Source organism: Macaca nemestrina, chromosome 3 (genome assembly GCF_043159975.1).
Source record: "Macaca nemestrina isolate mMacNem1 chromosome 3, mMacNem.hap1, whole genome shotgun sequence".
Classification (NCBI taxonomy): Eukaryota; Metazoa; Chordata; class Mammalia; order Primates; family Cercopithecidae; genus Macaca; species Macaca nemestrina.
The window spans coordinates 148,394,100-148,410,424 of NC_092127.1; the positions used below are offsets into that span (position 1 = coordinate 148,394,100).

The 16,325-nt window shown below is 39.3% G+C and overlaps 2 protein-coding genes across 3 annotated transcripts in view; both read left to right on the top strand.

Annotated features, from left to right (window-relative positions):
• The window catches only part of LOC105464780 (FRY like transcription coactivator), a 286,250-nt gene that overhangs the window by 36,363 nt on the left and 233,562 nt on the right, over window positions 1-16,325 (top strand). The gene's annotated exons all lie outside the window — the stretch shown is intronic.
• LOC139362418 (putative uncharacterized protein encoded by LINC00269) overlaps window positions 1-16,325 on the top strand; it is a 134,550-nt gene that overhangs the window by 36,131 nt on the left and 82,094 nt on the right. The window contains exons 3-4 of one of the 2 annotated variants that reach the window (XM_071093620.1): window positions 11,149-11,202; window positions 12,477-13,210. In XM_071093620.1, the coding sequence (XP_070949721.1) occupies window positions 11,149-11,202; window positions 12,477-12,491 (69 nt within the window). In that variant the 3' untranslated portion in view covers window positions 12,492-13,210. The remainder of the gene's footprint in view (window positions 1-11,148; window positions 11,203-12,476; window positions 13,211-16,325) is intronic. The other variant, XM_071093621.1, reaches the window with a different exon arrangement.

The window sequence follows — 16,325 nt, forward strand, 5'->3', positions numbered from 1 at the left end:
AAAGTGCTGGGATTACAGGCGTGAGTCACTACGCCCGGCGTCCATGGCTTTTTATGGCATATTTCCTTTTAGTGTTAAATCATATTCCATAATCTGGATGTACCACAGCTTGCTTTTTTTTTTTTTTTTTTCATCAAATCTATTCACCGACAGAACAATGTCTTGTTTGCTTCCAAATTTTGGCAGTTATGAATAATACTGCTGTAAACATCCATATGTAGGCTTTTGTGTGGAAATATGTTTTCATCTCCTTTGAGTAAATAACGGATGAGTTAAGAATATGTTTAGTTTTGTAAAAAACCACCAAACTGTCTTCCAAAGTGACTGTTTCATTTTGCATTCCCACCAGTTTCTCTTCTCTCACATCCTCACCAGCATTTGGTTTGTCATTGCTCTGGATTTTATCCATTCTACTAAGTGTGTAGTGGTATTTCATTGTGGTTTTAATTTGCATTTCCCTGATAGTGTATGATATGGAGTATTTCTTTGCATGTGTATTTGCCATCTGTTTATCTTTGGTGATGTGTCTGGCCCTTTAAAAAAAGCAGGTTGTGACCGGGCATGGTGGCTCACCCCTGTAATCCCAGCACTTTGGGAGGCCGAGACGGGCAGATCACCTGAGGTCAGGAGTTTGAGACCAGCCTGGCTAACATGGTGAAACCCCGTCTCTACTGAAAATACAAAAATTAGCCAGGTGTGGTGGTGCGCACCTGTAGCCCCAACTACTCAGGAGGCTGAGGCAGGAGAATCACTTAAACCTGGGAGGTGGAAGTTGCAGTGAGCAGAGATCGCGCTACTGCATTCCAGCCTGTGAGACAGAGCGAGACCCCGTCTCAAAAAAACAAAAAACAAAAAACAGATTGTGTTCTTATTGTTGAATTTTAAGAGTTCCTTACGTATTTTGGATGCTACTTTATCAGATGTAGGTTTTGCAAATATTTTCTCCCATCTGTGACTTGTCTTTTCAATCTCTTGACAGTGCCTTTCACAGAGCAGAAAATTTTAATGAAGTCTAGCTATCTTAGTCTGTTTTAGTCTGTTTTTTATTGCTTCTAACAGATTACCTGAAACTGGGTAATTTATAAAGAAAAGAATATTTTTCTCAGTTGTAGAGGCTGAGAAGTCCAAGGTTGAGGGACCACATCTTATGAGGACCTTGTTGCTAGTGGGGACTCTCTAAAGAGTCCCAACGTGGTGCAGGGTATCACATGACTGAGTGTTCATCTGTCATTTAGAAGTGTGTTGTTTAATCTCCAAGTATTTTGGGATTTTCTACCTGTCTATCTGTTACTGATGTTTAGTTTAATTCCACTGTGGTCTGAGAGCAGATATTGTATATTTGTATTCTTTTAATTTTGTTTTATGGCCCAGAATGTGTTCTATCTTGGTGACTGTTCCATGTGAGTTTGAGAAGAATGTGTAAACTGCTGTTGTTGAATTAGTCTATAGATGTTAGTTATATTCATTTGATTAATGGTGTTGTTGAGTTCAGCTATGTCCTTACTGATATTCTGCCTGCTTCTGATTCTGATCCGTTTGCTTCTGATAGAGGAATGTTGAAGTCTACAACTCTAATAGTGGATTCCTCTATTTTTCCATGTAATTCTATCAGTTTTTCACTCACAAATTTTGATGCTCTGTTAGGCATGCAAGCACGCACATTAAGTATTGTTATGTCTTTTTGGATAATTGACCATTTATCATTATGTAATGCTAATCTTTATCTTTGAGAACTTTCCTTGCTCTGAAGTCTGCTGTGTCTAAAATTAATATAGCTACTCCCACTTTCTTTTGATTAGTGTTAGCATGGCATCTCTTTCTTCATCCATTTACTTGTAATCTATATGTGTCTTTATATTTAAAGTGGGTTTCTTGTAGACAACATAGTTATGTCTTGTTTTTTTATCCACTCTTGACAATTTTTCTTTTCTGTTTTTTTTTAAAATTATACTTTAAGTTCTAGGGTGCATATGCACAACGTGCAGGTTTGTTACATATGTATACTTGTGCCATGTTGGTGTGCTGCACCCATCAGCTCATCAGCACCCATCAACTCGTCATTTACATCAGGTATAACTCCCAATGCCATCCCTCCCCGCTCCTCCCTTCCCATAATAGGCCCTGGTGTGTGATGTTCCCCTTCCAGAGTCCAAGTGATCTCATTGTTCAGTTCCCACCTATGAGTGAGAACATGCGGTGTTTGGTTTTCTGTTCTTGTGAAAGTTTGCTGAGACTGATGGTTTCCAGCTGCATCCATGTCCCTACAAAGGACACGAACTCATCCTTTTTTATGTCTGCATAGTATTCCATGGTGTATATGTGCCACATTTTCTTAATCCAGTCTGTCACTGATGGACATTTGGGTTGATTCCAAGTCTTTGCTATTGTGAATAGTGCCGCAGTAAACATTCATGTGCATGTGTCTTTATAGTAGCATGATTTATAATCCTTTGGGTATATACCCAGTAATGGGATGGCTGGGTCATATGGTATTTCTAGTTTTAGATCCTTGAGGAATCGCCATACTGTTTTCCACAATGGTTGAATCAGTTTATAATCCCACCAACAGTGTAAAAGTGTTCCTGTTTCTCCACATCCTCTCCAGCACCTGTTGTTTCCTGACTTTTTAATGATTGCCATTCTAACTGGCGTGAGATGGTATCTCATTGTGGTTTTGATTTGCATTTCTCTGATGGCCAGTGATGATGAGCATTATTTCATGTGCCTGTTGGCTGTTTGCATGTCTTCTTTTGAGAAATGTCTGTTCATATCCTTTGCCCACTTTTTGATGGGGTTGTTTGTTTTTTTCTCGTAAATTTGTTTGAGTTCTTTGTAGGTTCTGGATATTAGCCCTTTGTCAGACGAGTAGATTGCAAAAATTTTCTCCCATTCTATAGGTTGCCTATTCACTCTGATGGTAGTTTGTTTTGCTGTGCAGAAGCTCTTTAGTTTAATTAGATCCCATTTGTCAATTTTGGCTTTTGTTGCCTTGCTTTTGGTGTTTTAGACATGAAGTCCTTGCCCATGCCTATGTCCTGAATGGTATTACCTAGGTTTTCTTCTAGGGTTTTTATGGTTTTAGGTTTAACATTTAAGTCTGTAATCCATCTTGAATTAATTTTCATATAAGGAGTAAGGAAAGGATCCAGTTTCAGCTTTCTACTTATGGCTAGCCAATTTTCCCAGCACCATTTATTAAATAGGAAATCCTTTCCCCATTTCTTGTTTTTGTCAGGTTTGTCAAAGATACTCCAATCAATAGAAAAAGAGGGTATCCTCCCTAACTTATTTTATGAGGCCAACATCATCCTGATACCAAAGCCTGGCAGAGACACAACAAAAAAAGAGAATTTTAGACCAATATCCCTGATGAACATTGATGCAAAAATCCTCAATAAAATACTGGCAAACCGAATCCAGCAGCACATGGAAAAGCTTATCCACCAAGATCAAGTGGGCTTCATCCCTGAGATGCAAGGCTGGTTCAGCATATGAAAATCAATAAACATAATCCAGCATATAAACAGAACCAAAGACAAAAACCACATGATTATCTCAATAGATGCAGAAAAGGCCTTTGACAAAATTCAACAGCCCTTCATGCTAAAAACTCTCAATAAATTCGGTATTGATGGAACATATCTCAAAATAATAAGAGCTATTTATGACAAACCCACAGCCAATATCATACTGAATGGGCAAAACCTGGAAAAATTCCCTTTGAAAACTGGCACAAGACAGGGATGCCCTCTCTCATCACTCCTATTCAACATAGTGTTGAAAGTTCTGGCTAGGTCAATCAGGCAAGAGAAAGAAATCAAGGGTATTCAGTTAGGAAAAGAAGTCAAATTGTCCCTGTTTGCAGATGACATGATTGTATATTTAGAAAACCCCATCATCTCAGCCCAAAATCTCCTTAAGCTGATAAGCAACTTCAGTAAAGTCTCAGGATACAAAATTAATGTGCAAAAATCGCAAGCATTCTTATACACCAGTAACAGACAAACAGAGAGCCAAATCATGAATGAACTTTCATTCACAATAGCTTCAAAGAGAATAAAATACCTAGGAATCCAACTTACAAGGGATGTAAAGGACCTCTTCAAGGAGAACTACAAACCACTGCTCAGTGAAATAAAAGAGGATACAAACAAATGGAAGAACATACCATGCTCATGGATAGGAAGAATCAATATTGTGAAAATGGCCATACTGCCCAAGGTAGTTTGTAGATTCAATGCCATCCCCATCAAGCTACCAATGACTTTCTTCACAGAACTGGAAAATATTGCTTTAAAGTTCATATGGAACCAAAAAAGAGCCCGCATTTCCAAGACAATCCTAAGTCAAAAGAACAAAGCTGGAGGCATCACGCTACCTGACTTCAAACTATACTACAAGGCTACAGTAACCAAAACAGCATAGTACTGGTACCAAAACAGAGATATAGACCAATGGAACAGAACAGAGCCCTCAGAAATAATACCACACATCTACAGCCATCTGATCTTTGACAAACCTGACAATCTTTCTTTTAATCAGTGCATTTAGACCATTGATATTTAGAGTGATTATTGATGTAGTTTGTTTAATATCTACAATATTTGTTGTTCTTTTCTATTTGTTGCCCTTGTTCTTTGTTCCTATTTATGTCTTCTACTCTTTTTATGCCTTTTGTGGTACTAGTTGAGGATTTTATATGATTCCATTTTCTTTCCTTTTTTGGTATATGAATTATATTTCTTTGTTGCTTTTTTAAGTGGTTGCTGAGAGTTTGCAATGTACATTTAGTGGTATAGTATTATTTCTAAGTTGTTAGTGGTATAGTGTTACTTTTAAGTGGTTGCTTGAAAGCTTGCAGTATGTATCAGTAGTGTGAGTACCTTATTATAGCGAAATAATCCTGATTCCTCCCTCCTCTCCTTTGTATCATTGCTGATACATGTCACTTCTACATAAGCATGTACATATATATGTGTATATATGTACACACATATGTATGCATATATAATTTAATACATTGTTGCTATTGCTATTTTGAACAACTGTTTCCTGGTAAGTTAATTAGGAGTAAGAAAAAGAAAAGTTTTTATTTACCTTCACTTGTTCCTTCTCCAGGGTTTTTCCTTGAGGATCTGAGTTTCTGAGCTATGTAATTTTCCTTTTCCTTTTTTTATTTTTTATTTTTAAAGAACTACTTTTAACTTTCAAAGGAGGTCCACCAGCAACACATTCTGTCAATTTTTGTTTCTATGAGGAAGTTTTTATTTCTTTTTTACTTTTGAAGGATAATTTCACAGGATACAGAATTCTAGGCTGGTGGGGTTTTTTTTCCCCTCATTTTTTTTATTTTTTATTTTTCTTGAGATGGAGTCTCACTCTGTCACACAGGCTAGAGTGCAGTGGCATGATCTTGGCTCACTGCAATCTCCACCTCCCAACTACAAGCGATTCTTCTTCCTTAGCCTTCCGAGTGGCTGGGATTACAGGCGCCCACCACCAAGCCCAGCTAATTTTTGTATTTTTAGTAGAGACGGGCTTTCACCATGTTGGCCAGATGGTCTCGAAACTCCTGACCTCAAGTGATCTGCCCGCCTCGGCCTCCCAAAGTGCTGGGATTACAGGTGTGAGCCACCACATCCAGCCTTTTCTCATTACTTTAAATATTTCATTCCACTGTCTTCTTACTTTCTTCTTCTTCTTTCCTCCTCCTCCTCCTCCTTCTCCTCCTGCTCCTCCTCCTTCCTCCTTCCTCCTCCTCCTTCCTCCTTCCTCCTCCTTCCTCCTTCTTCCTCCTTCTTATTCTTATTCTTATTCTTATTGTGGGTTACATGTACAGAATTTGCAGTTTTGTTACATAGGTACACATGTGCCATGGGGGTTTGCTGGATACATCAACCTGTCACCTACCTTAGGTATTTTTTCTCATGTTATCCCTCCCCTAGCCCCCAACCCCCACAGGCTCCAGTGTGTGATGTTCCCCTCCCTGTGTCCATGTGTTCTCATTGTTCAGCTCCTACTTATGAGTGAGAACATGTGATGTTTGATTTTCTGATCTTTTGATAGTTTGCTGAGAATGATGGTTTCCAGCTTCATCCATGTGCCTGCAAAGGACATGAACTCATCCTTTTTTATGACTGCATAGTATTCCATGGTGTATATGTGCCACATTTTCTTTATCCAGTCTATCATTGATGGACATTTGAGTTGATTCCAAGTCTTTGCTCTTGTGAATAGTGCTGGAGTAAACATAGGTGTACATGTGTCTTTATTGTAGAATGATTTATAATCCTTTGGGTATATGCCCAGTAATGGGATTGCTGGATCAAATGGTATTTCTAATTCTAGATCCTTGAGGAATTGCCACCCTGTCTTCCACAATGGTTGAGCTAATTTATACTCCCACCAAAAGTGTAAAAGCGTTCCTGTTTTTCCACAACCTCTCCAGCATCTCTCGTTTCCTGACTTTTTAATAATTGCCATTCTAACTGGCATGAGATGGTATCTCATTGTGGTTTTGATTTGCATTTCTCTAGTGACCTGTGATGATGAGTGTTTTTTCAAATGTCTGTTGGCTGCATAAGTGTCATCTTTTGAGAAGTGTCTGTTCATATCCTTTGCCTATTTTTTGATGGGGTTGTTTGCTTTTTTTCTTGTAAATTTGTTTAAGGTCTTTGTAGATTCTGGATATTAGTTCTTTGTCAGATGGATAGATTGCAAAAATGTTTTCCCATTCTGTAGGTTGCCTGTTTACTCTGATGATAGTTTCTTTGGCTGTGCAAAAGCTCTTTAGTTTGATTAGATCCCATTTGTCAATTTTGGCATTTGTTGCCATTGCTTTTGGAGTTTTAGACATGAAATTTTTGCCCATGCCTATGTCCTGAGTGGTGTTGCCCAGGTTTTCTTGTAGGATTTTTTTTGGTCCTAGGTCTTATGTTTAAGTCTTTGATCCATCTTGAGTTGATTTTTGCATAAGGTGTAAGGAAGGGGCCCAGTTTCAGTTTTCTACATATGGCTAGTCAGTTTTCCCAACACTATTTATTAAAAAGGGAATCTTTTCCCCATTGCTTGTGTGTGTCAGGTTTGTCAAAGATCAGATGGTGGTAGATGTGTGGTATTACTTCTGAGGCCTCTGTTCTGTTCCATTGGTCTATATATCTGTTTTGGTACCAAAACCATGCTGTTTTGGTTACTCTAGCCTTGTAGTGAAGTTTGAAGTCAGGTAGCGTGATGCCTCCAGCTTCGCTCTTCTTGCGCAGGATTGTCTTGGCTTTGCAGGCTCTTTTTTGGTATCATCTGAAGTTTAAAGTAGTTTTTTCCAATTCTGTGAAGAAAGTGTGTGGTAGCTTGATGGGGATAGCATTGAATCTATAAATTACTTTGGGCAGTAAGGACATTTTCATGATATTGATTCTTCCTATTCATGAGCATGGAATGTTTTTCCATTTGTTTGTGTCTTCTCTTATTTCCTGTTATTATTGTGTGAGAGTCTTAAGTCTCTTGATAAGTCTCTAAGAACTTGCATTTTGAATCTGAGTGCTGCTGTATTAGGTACATATATATTTAGAATACTTAGCTCTTCTTGTTGAATTGATCCCTTTGCCATTATGTAATGGCCTTCTTTGTCTCTTTTGATCTTTGTTGGTTTAAAGTTTATCAGAGATGTGGGTCTCCTGAATACAGCACACCAATGGGTCTTGACTCTTTATCCAATTTGCCAGTCTGAGTCTTTTCACTGGGGCATTTAGCCCATTTACATTTAAGGTTAATATTGTTATGTGTGAATTTGATCCTGTCATTATGATGCTAGTTGGTTATTTGGCCCATTAATTGATGCAGTTTCTTCATAGCATCGTTGGTCTTTACAATTTGGCATGTTTTTGCAGTGTCTGGTATTTAGTGTTTAGTGATTCCTTCAGGAGCTCTTCTAAGGCAGGCCTGGTGGTGACAGCATCTCTCAGCATTTGCTTGTCTGTAAAGGATTTTATTTATCCTTCACTTACGAAGATTACTTTGGCTGGATATGAAATTCTGGGTTGAAAATTCTTTTCTTTAAGGATGTTGATTGAACCCCACTCTCTTCTGGCTTGTAGGGTTTCTGCAGAGAGATCTGCTGTTATTCTGATGGGCTTCCCTTTGTGGGTAACTCAACCTTTCTCTCTGGCTGCCCTTAACATTTTTTCCTTCGTTTCAACCTTGGTAAATCTGACAATTATGTGTCTTGGGTTAATCTTTTAGAGGAGTATCTTTGTGGTGTTCTCTCTATTTCCTGAATTTGAATGTTGGCCTGCCTTGCTACGTTGGAGAAGTTCTCCTGGATATTATCCTGAAGAGTGTTTTCTAACTTGGTTCCATTCTCCCCATCACTTTCAGGTATACCAATCAAACGTGGATTTGGTCTTTTCACATAGTCACATATTTTCTTGGAGGTTTTGTTTGTTTCTTTTCACTCTTTTTTTCTCTAATCTTGTCTTCTCACTTTATTTCATTAATTTGATCTTCATTCATTGATACCCTTTCTTCTACTTGATTGACTCAGCTATTGAAGTTATTGTGTATGCTTCATGAAGTTCTCATACTGTGGTTTTCAGCTCCATCAGGTAATTTAAGCTCTTCTCTACACTGATTTTTCTAGTTAGCCATTCGTCTAAGCTTTTTTCAGAGTTTTTAACTTCCTTGCGATGGGTTAGAACATGCTCGGAGAAGTTTGTTATTACTGACCTTCTGAAGCCTACCTCTGTCAATTCATCAAACTCATTCTCTGTCCAGTTTTGTTCCCTTGGTGGCGAGGAGTTGTGTTCCTTTGGATGAGAAGAGGCATTCTGGTTTTTGGAATTTTCAGCCTTTCTGCTGTGGCTTCTCTCCATCTTTGTGGTTTTATCTACCTTTGGTCTTTGATGTTGGTGACCTACGGATGGGGTTTTGGTGTGGATGTCCTTTTTGTTGATATTGATGCTCTTCTTTTCTTTTTATTAGTTTTCCTTCTAATAGGCCTCTCAGCTGCAGGTCTGTTAGAGTTTGCTGGAGGTCCACTCCAGACCCTGTTTGCCTGGGTATCACCAGTGGAGGCTGCAGAACAGCAAATATTGCTGCCTGATCCTTCCTCTAGAAGCTTCATCCCAGAGAGGCACCCGCCTGTATGAGGTGTCTGTCGGTCCCTACTGAGAGGTGTCTTCTAGTAAGGCTACACGGGGGTCAGGGACCCATTTGAGGAGGCAGTCTGTCCGTTATCAGAGCTTGAACACCGTGCTGGGAGAACCACTGCTCTCTTCAGAGCTGTCAGACAGGGATGTTTAAGTCTGGAGAAGCTGTCTGCTGCCTTTTATTCAGATATGGTCTGTCCCCAGATGTGGAATTTAGAGAGGCAGTAGGCTTTGCTGAGCTGTGGTGGGCTCCACCCAGTTCGAGCTTCCCTGCTGCTTTGTTTACACTGTGAACATAGAACTGCCTACTTAAGAGTCAGCAGTGGCAGATGCCCCTCCCTTCACCAAGCTCCAGCGTCCCAGGTAGATCTCAGACTGCTGTGCTAGCAGCGATCAAGACTCCATGGACATGGGATCTGCTGAGCCAGGCACGGGAGGGAATCGCCTGGTCTGCATGGGAAAAGTGCAGTATTTGGGCAAGAGTGTACTCCTCCAGGTACAGTCACTCATGGCTTCTCTTGGCTAGGAAAGGGAAATCCCCTGACCGCTTGCACTTCCTAGTTGAGGCGACAAGCTGCCCTGCTTCGGCTCGGCCTCCCTGGGCTGCACCCACTGTCCAACCAGTCCCAATGAGATGTACCAGGTACCTCAGATGGAAATGTAGAAATCACCTGTCTTCTGCTTTTATCTCGCTGGGAGCTGCAGACCGGAGCTGTTCCTATTCGGCCATCTTGGAAGCGACCCCCTCTTCTTACTTTCATGGTTTCTGGGGAAAAATTCTGGGGATGTAAATCTTATCTTTGTTCTTCTATAGGTATGGTGTTTTAATCTTCTGGCTTCTTTCAGGATTTTGTCTTTATCTTAGATTTGCTTTAGTTGAATATGATTTGGCATATCTAAGTGTAGGTATTTTGTTGGCTTTTTTTGTTTTTATCAGCATTTATTGTGCTTGGTGTTCTCTTAGCTTCCTGGATGTCTGGTTTGATATCTGACATTAATTTGGGGGAAATTCTCAGTCATTATTATTTTAAGTATTTCTTCTGTTCCTTTCCTTTCCTTCTGGTACTCCCTTTTCACACATTACACTCTTTGTAATTGTCCCACAATTCTTGAGTTTTGTGTTTTGTCCTCTTTTTTTTTCCCCACTCTTTTTACTCTTTGCTTTCCAGTTTTTGAGGTTATTATTGAGATATCCTCAATCTCAGATATATATATATTTTTGGCTTTGTCATCTGCTTTATTGATTAGAGCTCTTAGCTTAGCATATTAACCAGAGTTGTTTTCAGTTCTTGATCTGATAATTCCAATGTCCTGCCATATTTGAGTCAGGTTCCGATGTTTGCTCTGTCTTTTCAAACTATGTTATTTGCCTTTTAGTATGCCTTGTAATTTTTTCTTTGTAGCTGGACATGATGTACTGTGTAAAAGGAACTGTTTAATGTAGGGTTTTATAATGTGGTGGTAAGGTGTGGAGGAAGGGGAAGTCTTCTGTAGTCCTATGGTTAGATCTCAGTCTTTTAGTGAGGCTGTGCCTCTGGATTATCAGCTTCACAAATGCTTTTCAGTACGCTTACTCCCTTAGGTGGGACAGTATAGTTAGAGTAGACTAGAGTTGGGTATTTCCTGTCTTCCACATGGAAGGCTAGAACAGGCTAGAGTTAGGTATTTCTTTTCCTCCACATGGAAGGCTAAAGCTGACTGGGATTAGGTATTTCCCTACCCCCAAGTTAAAACCTCAGCAGGATAGTCTCTGGCTGGATAGTTTTTCCTGAGGGCAAGCCTTGTTAAAAACCGAATGTTGTGGTATATTTCAAAATGGTTGTTTTTCCTCTCTCTCTGTTGGAAGTAGGGGGAGATTTTTCTGATATTCACTGTGAGAACTTAGGTCTCGCTCCTGGAGGTCAAAGTAAGAAAAAGTGCGATAGGCCCCTTGTGACTGGGTTCCCTGGAGTTTTTGACTCTCAGACTTTCTTACACTGATCCTCCAACCATTTGTCAATTACAGGTCAGGTTTTTCTTCGCTGGCACTGGTTCCCTCAACCCTTCTGCTCATGGGTTGGTAAGTTGTGATTCTCTGTATCCTTCTGTATGTCCCTCCAATTTTGGGGGCAGTGGTTTCCCTTGTGACCTCTTTTCTTTTAAGGAGCTAAGATGAGTTGTTGATTTTTTTTTCAATTTGTTCAGGTTTTTATTTATTTTGGAGTGATGACTTCCAAGCTTCTTTCAGGTCAGATCAGAAACCAGAAGTCTCTTCTTCCCATTTTTTTTTTTTAGTTACTATACAGTATTCTTTGCTGGAGGCAAATGGTATTAATAAGTTTTAGTGCATCCTTGCAGAGGTAGCCTACTATTTAAACATTTTTAAACATTGAGATGAGATTACTGATTCCAAAGGCACATTCCACTAAGAAACCTTTGTTTCTGTAGTTATAATCCATTTCTCATTATTGATGTCATAGTTATATGTTTTTCTGTCCATCTCTCAAACTACTAGCCCCTGTCAGATTTTCTTGATTTGCTGAATTTTGATAATTTTATTGGAATTTTCAAATAACTAACATATTAGTCAAGGTATGTTAGCTTATGCTGCAATAAGAAAATAATCATCCAATTATCAGTCGCTTAAAACACAAAGATTATTATTTCTCACGTATATCAAGTTTGTACCTTTCAGGGAAAGTTGTCTTTCCTGTAAAGGCACACATTGCACTTCTAGATGAAAAAATGAGTCATCGATTACTGAGACAGCAGTAGAGAGAGGTTCACAGCCAAACAATTAAATGCATCTGTGGAAGTTTTTTGTTTGTTTGTTTGTTTGTTTTTGGAGATGGATTCTTGCTATGTCACCCAGACTGGAGTGTAGTGGCATGATCTCGGCTCACTGCAACCTCTGCCTCCTGGGTTCAAGCAATTCTTATGCCTCAGCCTCCCTAGTAGCTGGGATTACAGGCACATGCCACCATGCCTGGCTAATTTTTGTATTTTTAGTAGAGACAGGGTTTCACCATGTTGGCCAGGTAGTCTCAAACTCCTGACCTCAAGTGATCCACCCGCCTTTGCCTCCCAAAGTGCTGGGATTACAGGAATGAGCCACCGCGCCCAGCCGCATCTGTGGAAGTTTATAGGTCACTTCTACTCACATTTCATTACCCAACAAAAGTCACATGACTGTGTCTAACTTCAAGAGGGAAAAAGAAAGTAAAATTCTTCATTGAGCCCAGAAGGAGAGGGGAAAATGGATAGTGTTGTTAATGGCCTCTGTATCTTGATCTTTCTGATTACTTGCTTTGTGTTTTCTTGAAAGTGTCTTATCATCTCTAACGCTGATTGCAGGTGCTGTTTTGGTAAGCCTGACCACCTCACCACCTACCGCCACAAAAAGAACTTCTATCTTAGAAAAGCAAGTAGTTTTGCCTTTCACATCTTTGTTAAGAATTTCAAGGTCATTATCTCTGAAATTCTGAGAATTTCACCAGTCTTCTGTCTTTGACAATTCATGTCGTAAGATTGGTGATTTTTTTTTCCTATATAGTAGTTTCCCCTTATACTCAGTGGATGTGTTCCAAGATCCCAGTGGAAGCCTGAAACCTCAGATAGTGCTAGATCCTATATATACTACGTTTTTTTCCCATACATACATACCTCTGATAAAGTTTAATTCCTAAATTAGGTGCAGTAAGAGATTAACAACAATAATTAATAAAATAAAACAATTATAACAATATGCCAGCATCACTGCTCTTGTGCTTTGGGACAGTTGTTAAGTAAAATAAAGGTTACTTGAACACAAGCACTGTGATACTGTGACAGTGGATCTGATAACTGAGACTGCTTCTAAGTGACTAATGGGTGGGTAGCATAGACAATGTGGATGTGGACACACTGGACAAAGGGATAATTCATGTCCTGGGCGGGCAGGATGGAGCAGGACAGTGTGACATTTCATTGTGCTACTAAGAATGATGTGCTATTTAAAACTTTTGAATTGTTTATTTCTGAAATTTTCCATTTAATGTTTTCAGACTGAGGTTAACTGAAACCTTGAAAAGTGAAACCCGGATAAGGGGGTAAGGCTGTACACTTTATTTAGTGTTGATAAATAGCACAGGCTGTATCACAGCTTGACACGAGATTGTATTCTCTCTTTCTCTTGGAGGCTAGATGGAGTCTGTTGAAGATTGCAGTCGGTATTTAATGCAGAGAATTTGATGGAGGGGAGCGATTAAGTGTGGGCCATTTTCTTCTGTGCCTCACCTTTGTGGAGTAGACTGGCAGGCAGGCTCTTAGAGTATAGCACAGCAGATATGGCTGATGTAAGGGCAGATTGATTCTCTTTTCTCTTACCTCAAAATACCTTTGTGAAAATTCAAACGTTTCAGGTGAGGGGTGAGACTCCTTTCTAATTTCTAATGATGCTTGAATTTTTTCTTTCATATTGATATAATCATCTTGAGGGATAATGGAAAAGGGAACTAAGTCAAATGTGTATTCTTAGGTTTTCATCTGAATATTGCTTCTACTTTTAAGCTTGTTTGGATAAAGTTTGATTCCAGTATTTAACAGGAATAAAAACAGTTTCAAATCTGTTATTTTTTTGAGACATTAGGTTCCATCTCAACGTGGATGTAAAATAAGATATTCAAATATATTGGATTTATGTGCTGAAGGCAACAAGTTTCCCTCCCTTTCCCTATTATTCTACACTACTCTAAGGTCCTCTAAAGGCAGCACGATGGAAATTTATGAAGTTGTTAATATGCATTTATTGAATAAACTGAAAATACGCATATTGGTGTTTTTCTTTGATGCATGTCATTTGTTATCATGGGCATCGTTTGTTTAATCAACAAATGTTTATTGAGATGACGTTGGGGATTATAAATATCCACAAGACAGCTCCCCCCTCCAACTCCTGGAGCTTGTTTTTTAGTCAGGTAGACAAACAGTAAACAAATAATGGATGATAAACTCTATGATGAGAAATTAAGTTTGCTTAGAGAGTGATGGTGTCCATTATTTTAGATAGGGTATGTGGGAAGTCCTCTTTGGGGGGTAGTATTTGCAATGATCTGAATGAAGCGAGGGAGCAGCCATGCCCAGGGGAAAAGCTTTCCAGGCCAGGAGGGTTAGCAACTGCAGAGGCCCAATGTGGAAATAAACTAGTGTGGCTGGAATAGGGGAAAGGAAAAGTCAGAGATATTTGACCATGGACTTTTTCCCCTGTATTTTATGTAAAACTAGTGGAGGACTTTGAGCATTGGTGGAATGAATACATTTATATTCTATTTATTTTTAAATTTTAATTTTAATTTCAATTTATGTTTTGAGATGGGGTCTTGCTGTGTCTCCCAGGCTGGATTACAGTGGCAGGATCATGGCTCACTAAAGTCTTGACCTCCTGGGCTCAAGCAACCCTCCTGTTTCAACCTCCCAAGTAGCTGGGATTACAGGTGTGTGCCACCATGCACACCTAATTTTTGTTGTTATTATTATTATTATTATTTGTAGAGTTGGGGTCTTGCTATTATGCCTGGGCTGGTCTCAAACTCCTGGGCTCAAACAATCCTCCTGCCTTGGCCTCCCAAAGTATTGTGATTACAGGTGTGAGCTACCATGCCTGGCTATTTATATTTTTAACAGATCATTCTGGTTACTATGTGGAGAAATGGGAAATGAGGAGATGCAGGAGTATCATCAGCTAAGAGTCTCCTTGAATTGTTTGGGCAGAGATAATGGTGGTTCTGTCTAGAGTGGCAGCAGTGGATTTGGAGAGAAGTGGTCTGAGTTAGGATATGGGGTATTTTGAAAATCGGGTTGACAGAACTTGTTGGTTTAGATGTGGGGGTGTGAAGGAAAGAAAGGAAGTACATGTGACTGTTAGGTTTTTGGCATTAGCAACTAAAATAAGGATAGCATTATTTAGTAAGGAGTTTAGTAAGGAGCAAGGCTGGAAGCAGACAAAGATTTTGGTATATTAAGAGTTAAGGCTGGGAACAGTGGCTCATGACTATAATCCCACACTCTGGGAGGCTGAGCTGGGTGGATTGCTTGAGGCCAGGTGTTCGAGACCAGCCTGGGCAACATGGTGAGACTCTGACTCTACTGAAAATACAAAAATTAGCCAGGCATGGTGCCATATGCCTTTAGTTGCAGCTACTCAGGAGGCTAAGGTGGGAGGATCACTTGAGCCCAGAAGGTGGAGGCTGCAGTGAGCTGTGATCACACCACTACACTCCAGCCTGGGTGACAAAGCAAGATCCTGTCTCAAAAACAAAGCAAAACAAAAAAACCAGTTAGGTTTGAGGTCCTTTAGATGTCCAGGAGGATATTTGAGTTTGCTGATGGCATGATCTCTTAGGAGGAGGGAAAAGATGTGAGATTTTTATCGCCTTGAAACTGATATTCTCAGTTTAAAAAGGTAATATTAAGTGATAATTGATGTAAGCTGGAAGTATTTTCTACTCCACTGTCCTCAGTGAGCCATTATAATTTTCTTTTATTTTTCTCCTTTTGGCTTACTTAGTCGTATTGTGTATCATGATGATTTTTTTCTTTCACATTTCTGGTAAATGGTGATTATTAGGAAGTTGAACCAATTGTGTATAAAATATGTAAAAGACATTTAACAGGGAATGTGCTTCCCAAGGCCCATTGTTTACCACATAAAGGAAACCACTGACTTTTTGTTACATCAGTGAAGATAACATTATTTTGTGAACACAGTACTCCTATAACTTGAGAAAGTAATATGTATTCAGTCATTAATTTCTTGGGTTTTAATAAAACGTTTTAACAAATGTTAACAGAGAAAATGTAGCAATGCATGGTAGTGGGAATATTCACTTTTATTCTGAAGCAGAGGAAGGAAGTCTGTATTTTGGTAAATATAGTTACTATTCTAGTGAGCATATATTTATGGTGTAAGTAGACTATCACAACTTAGTATCTGCTTCCCATTGTTAATTCATACTTAGTAGTAAAGTCCTCAGGGGCACTACCCTTGATCTTAGCCAGAAGGCAGAGAACAATTCCTTGGGTAAAGTTTGATGAAAAACAACAAAAATTCATAGAAGACAAGGATATAATAATAGAATCTGGGCTCACTGGAGACCAAGGAATTTTATCTTCTACCCTTTACCCAACTTCCCACTCCAAAAACCAGAACAAAAACCCATCAAAATG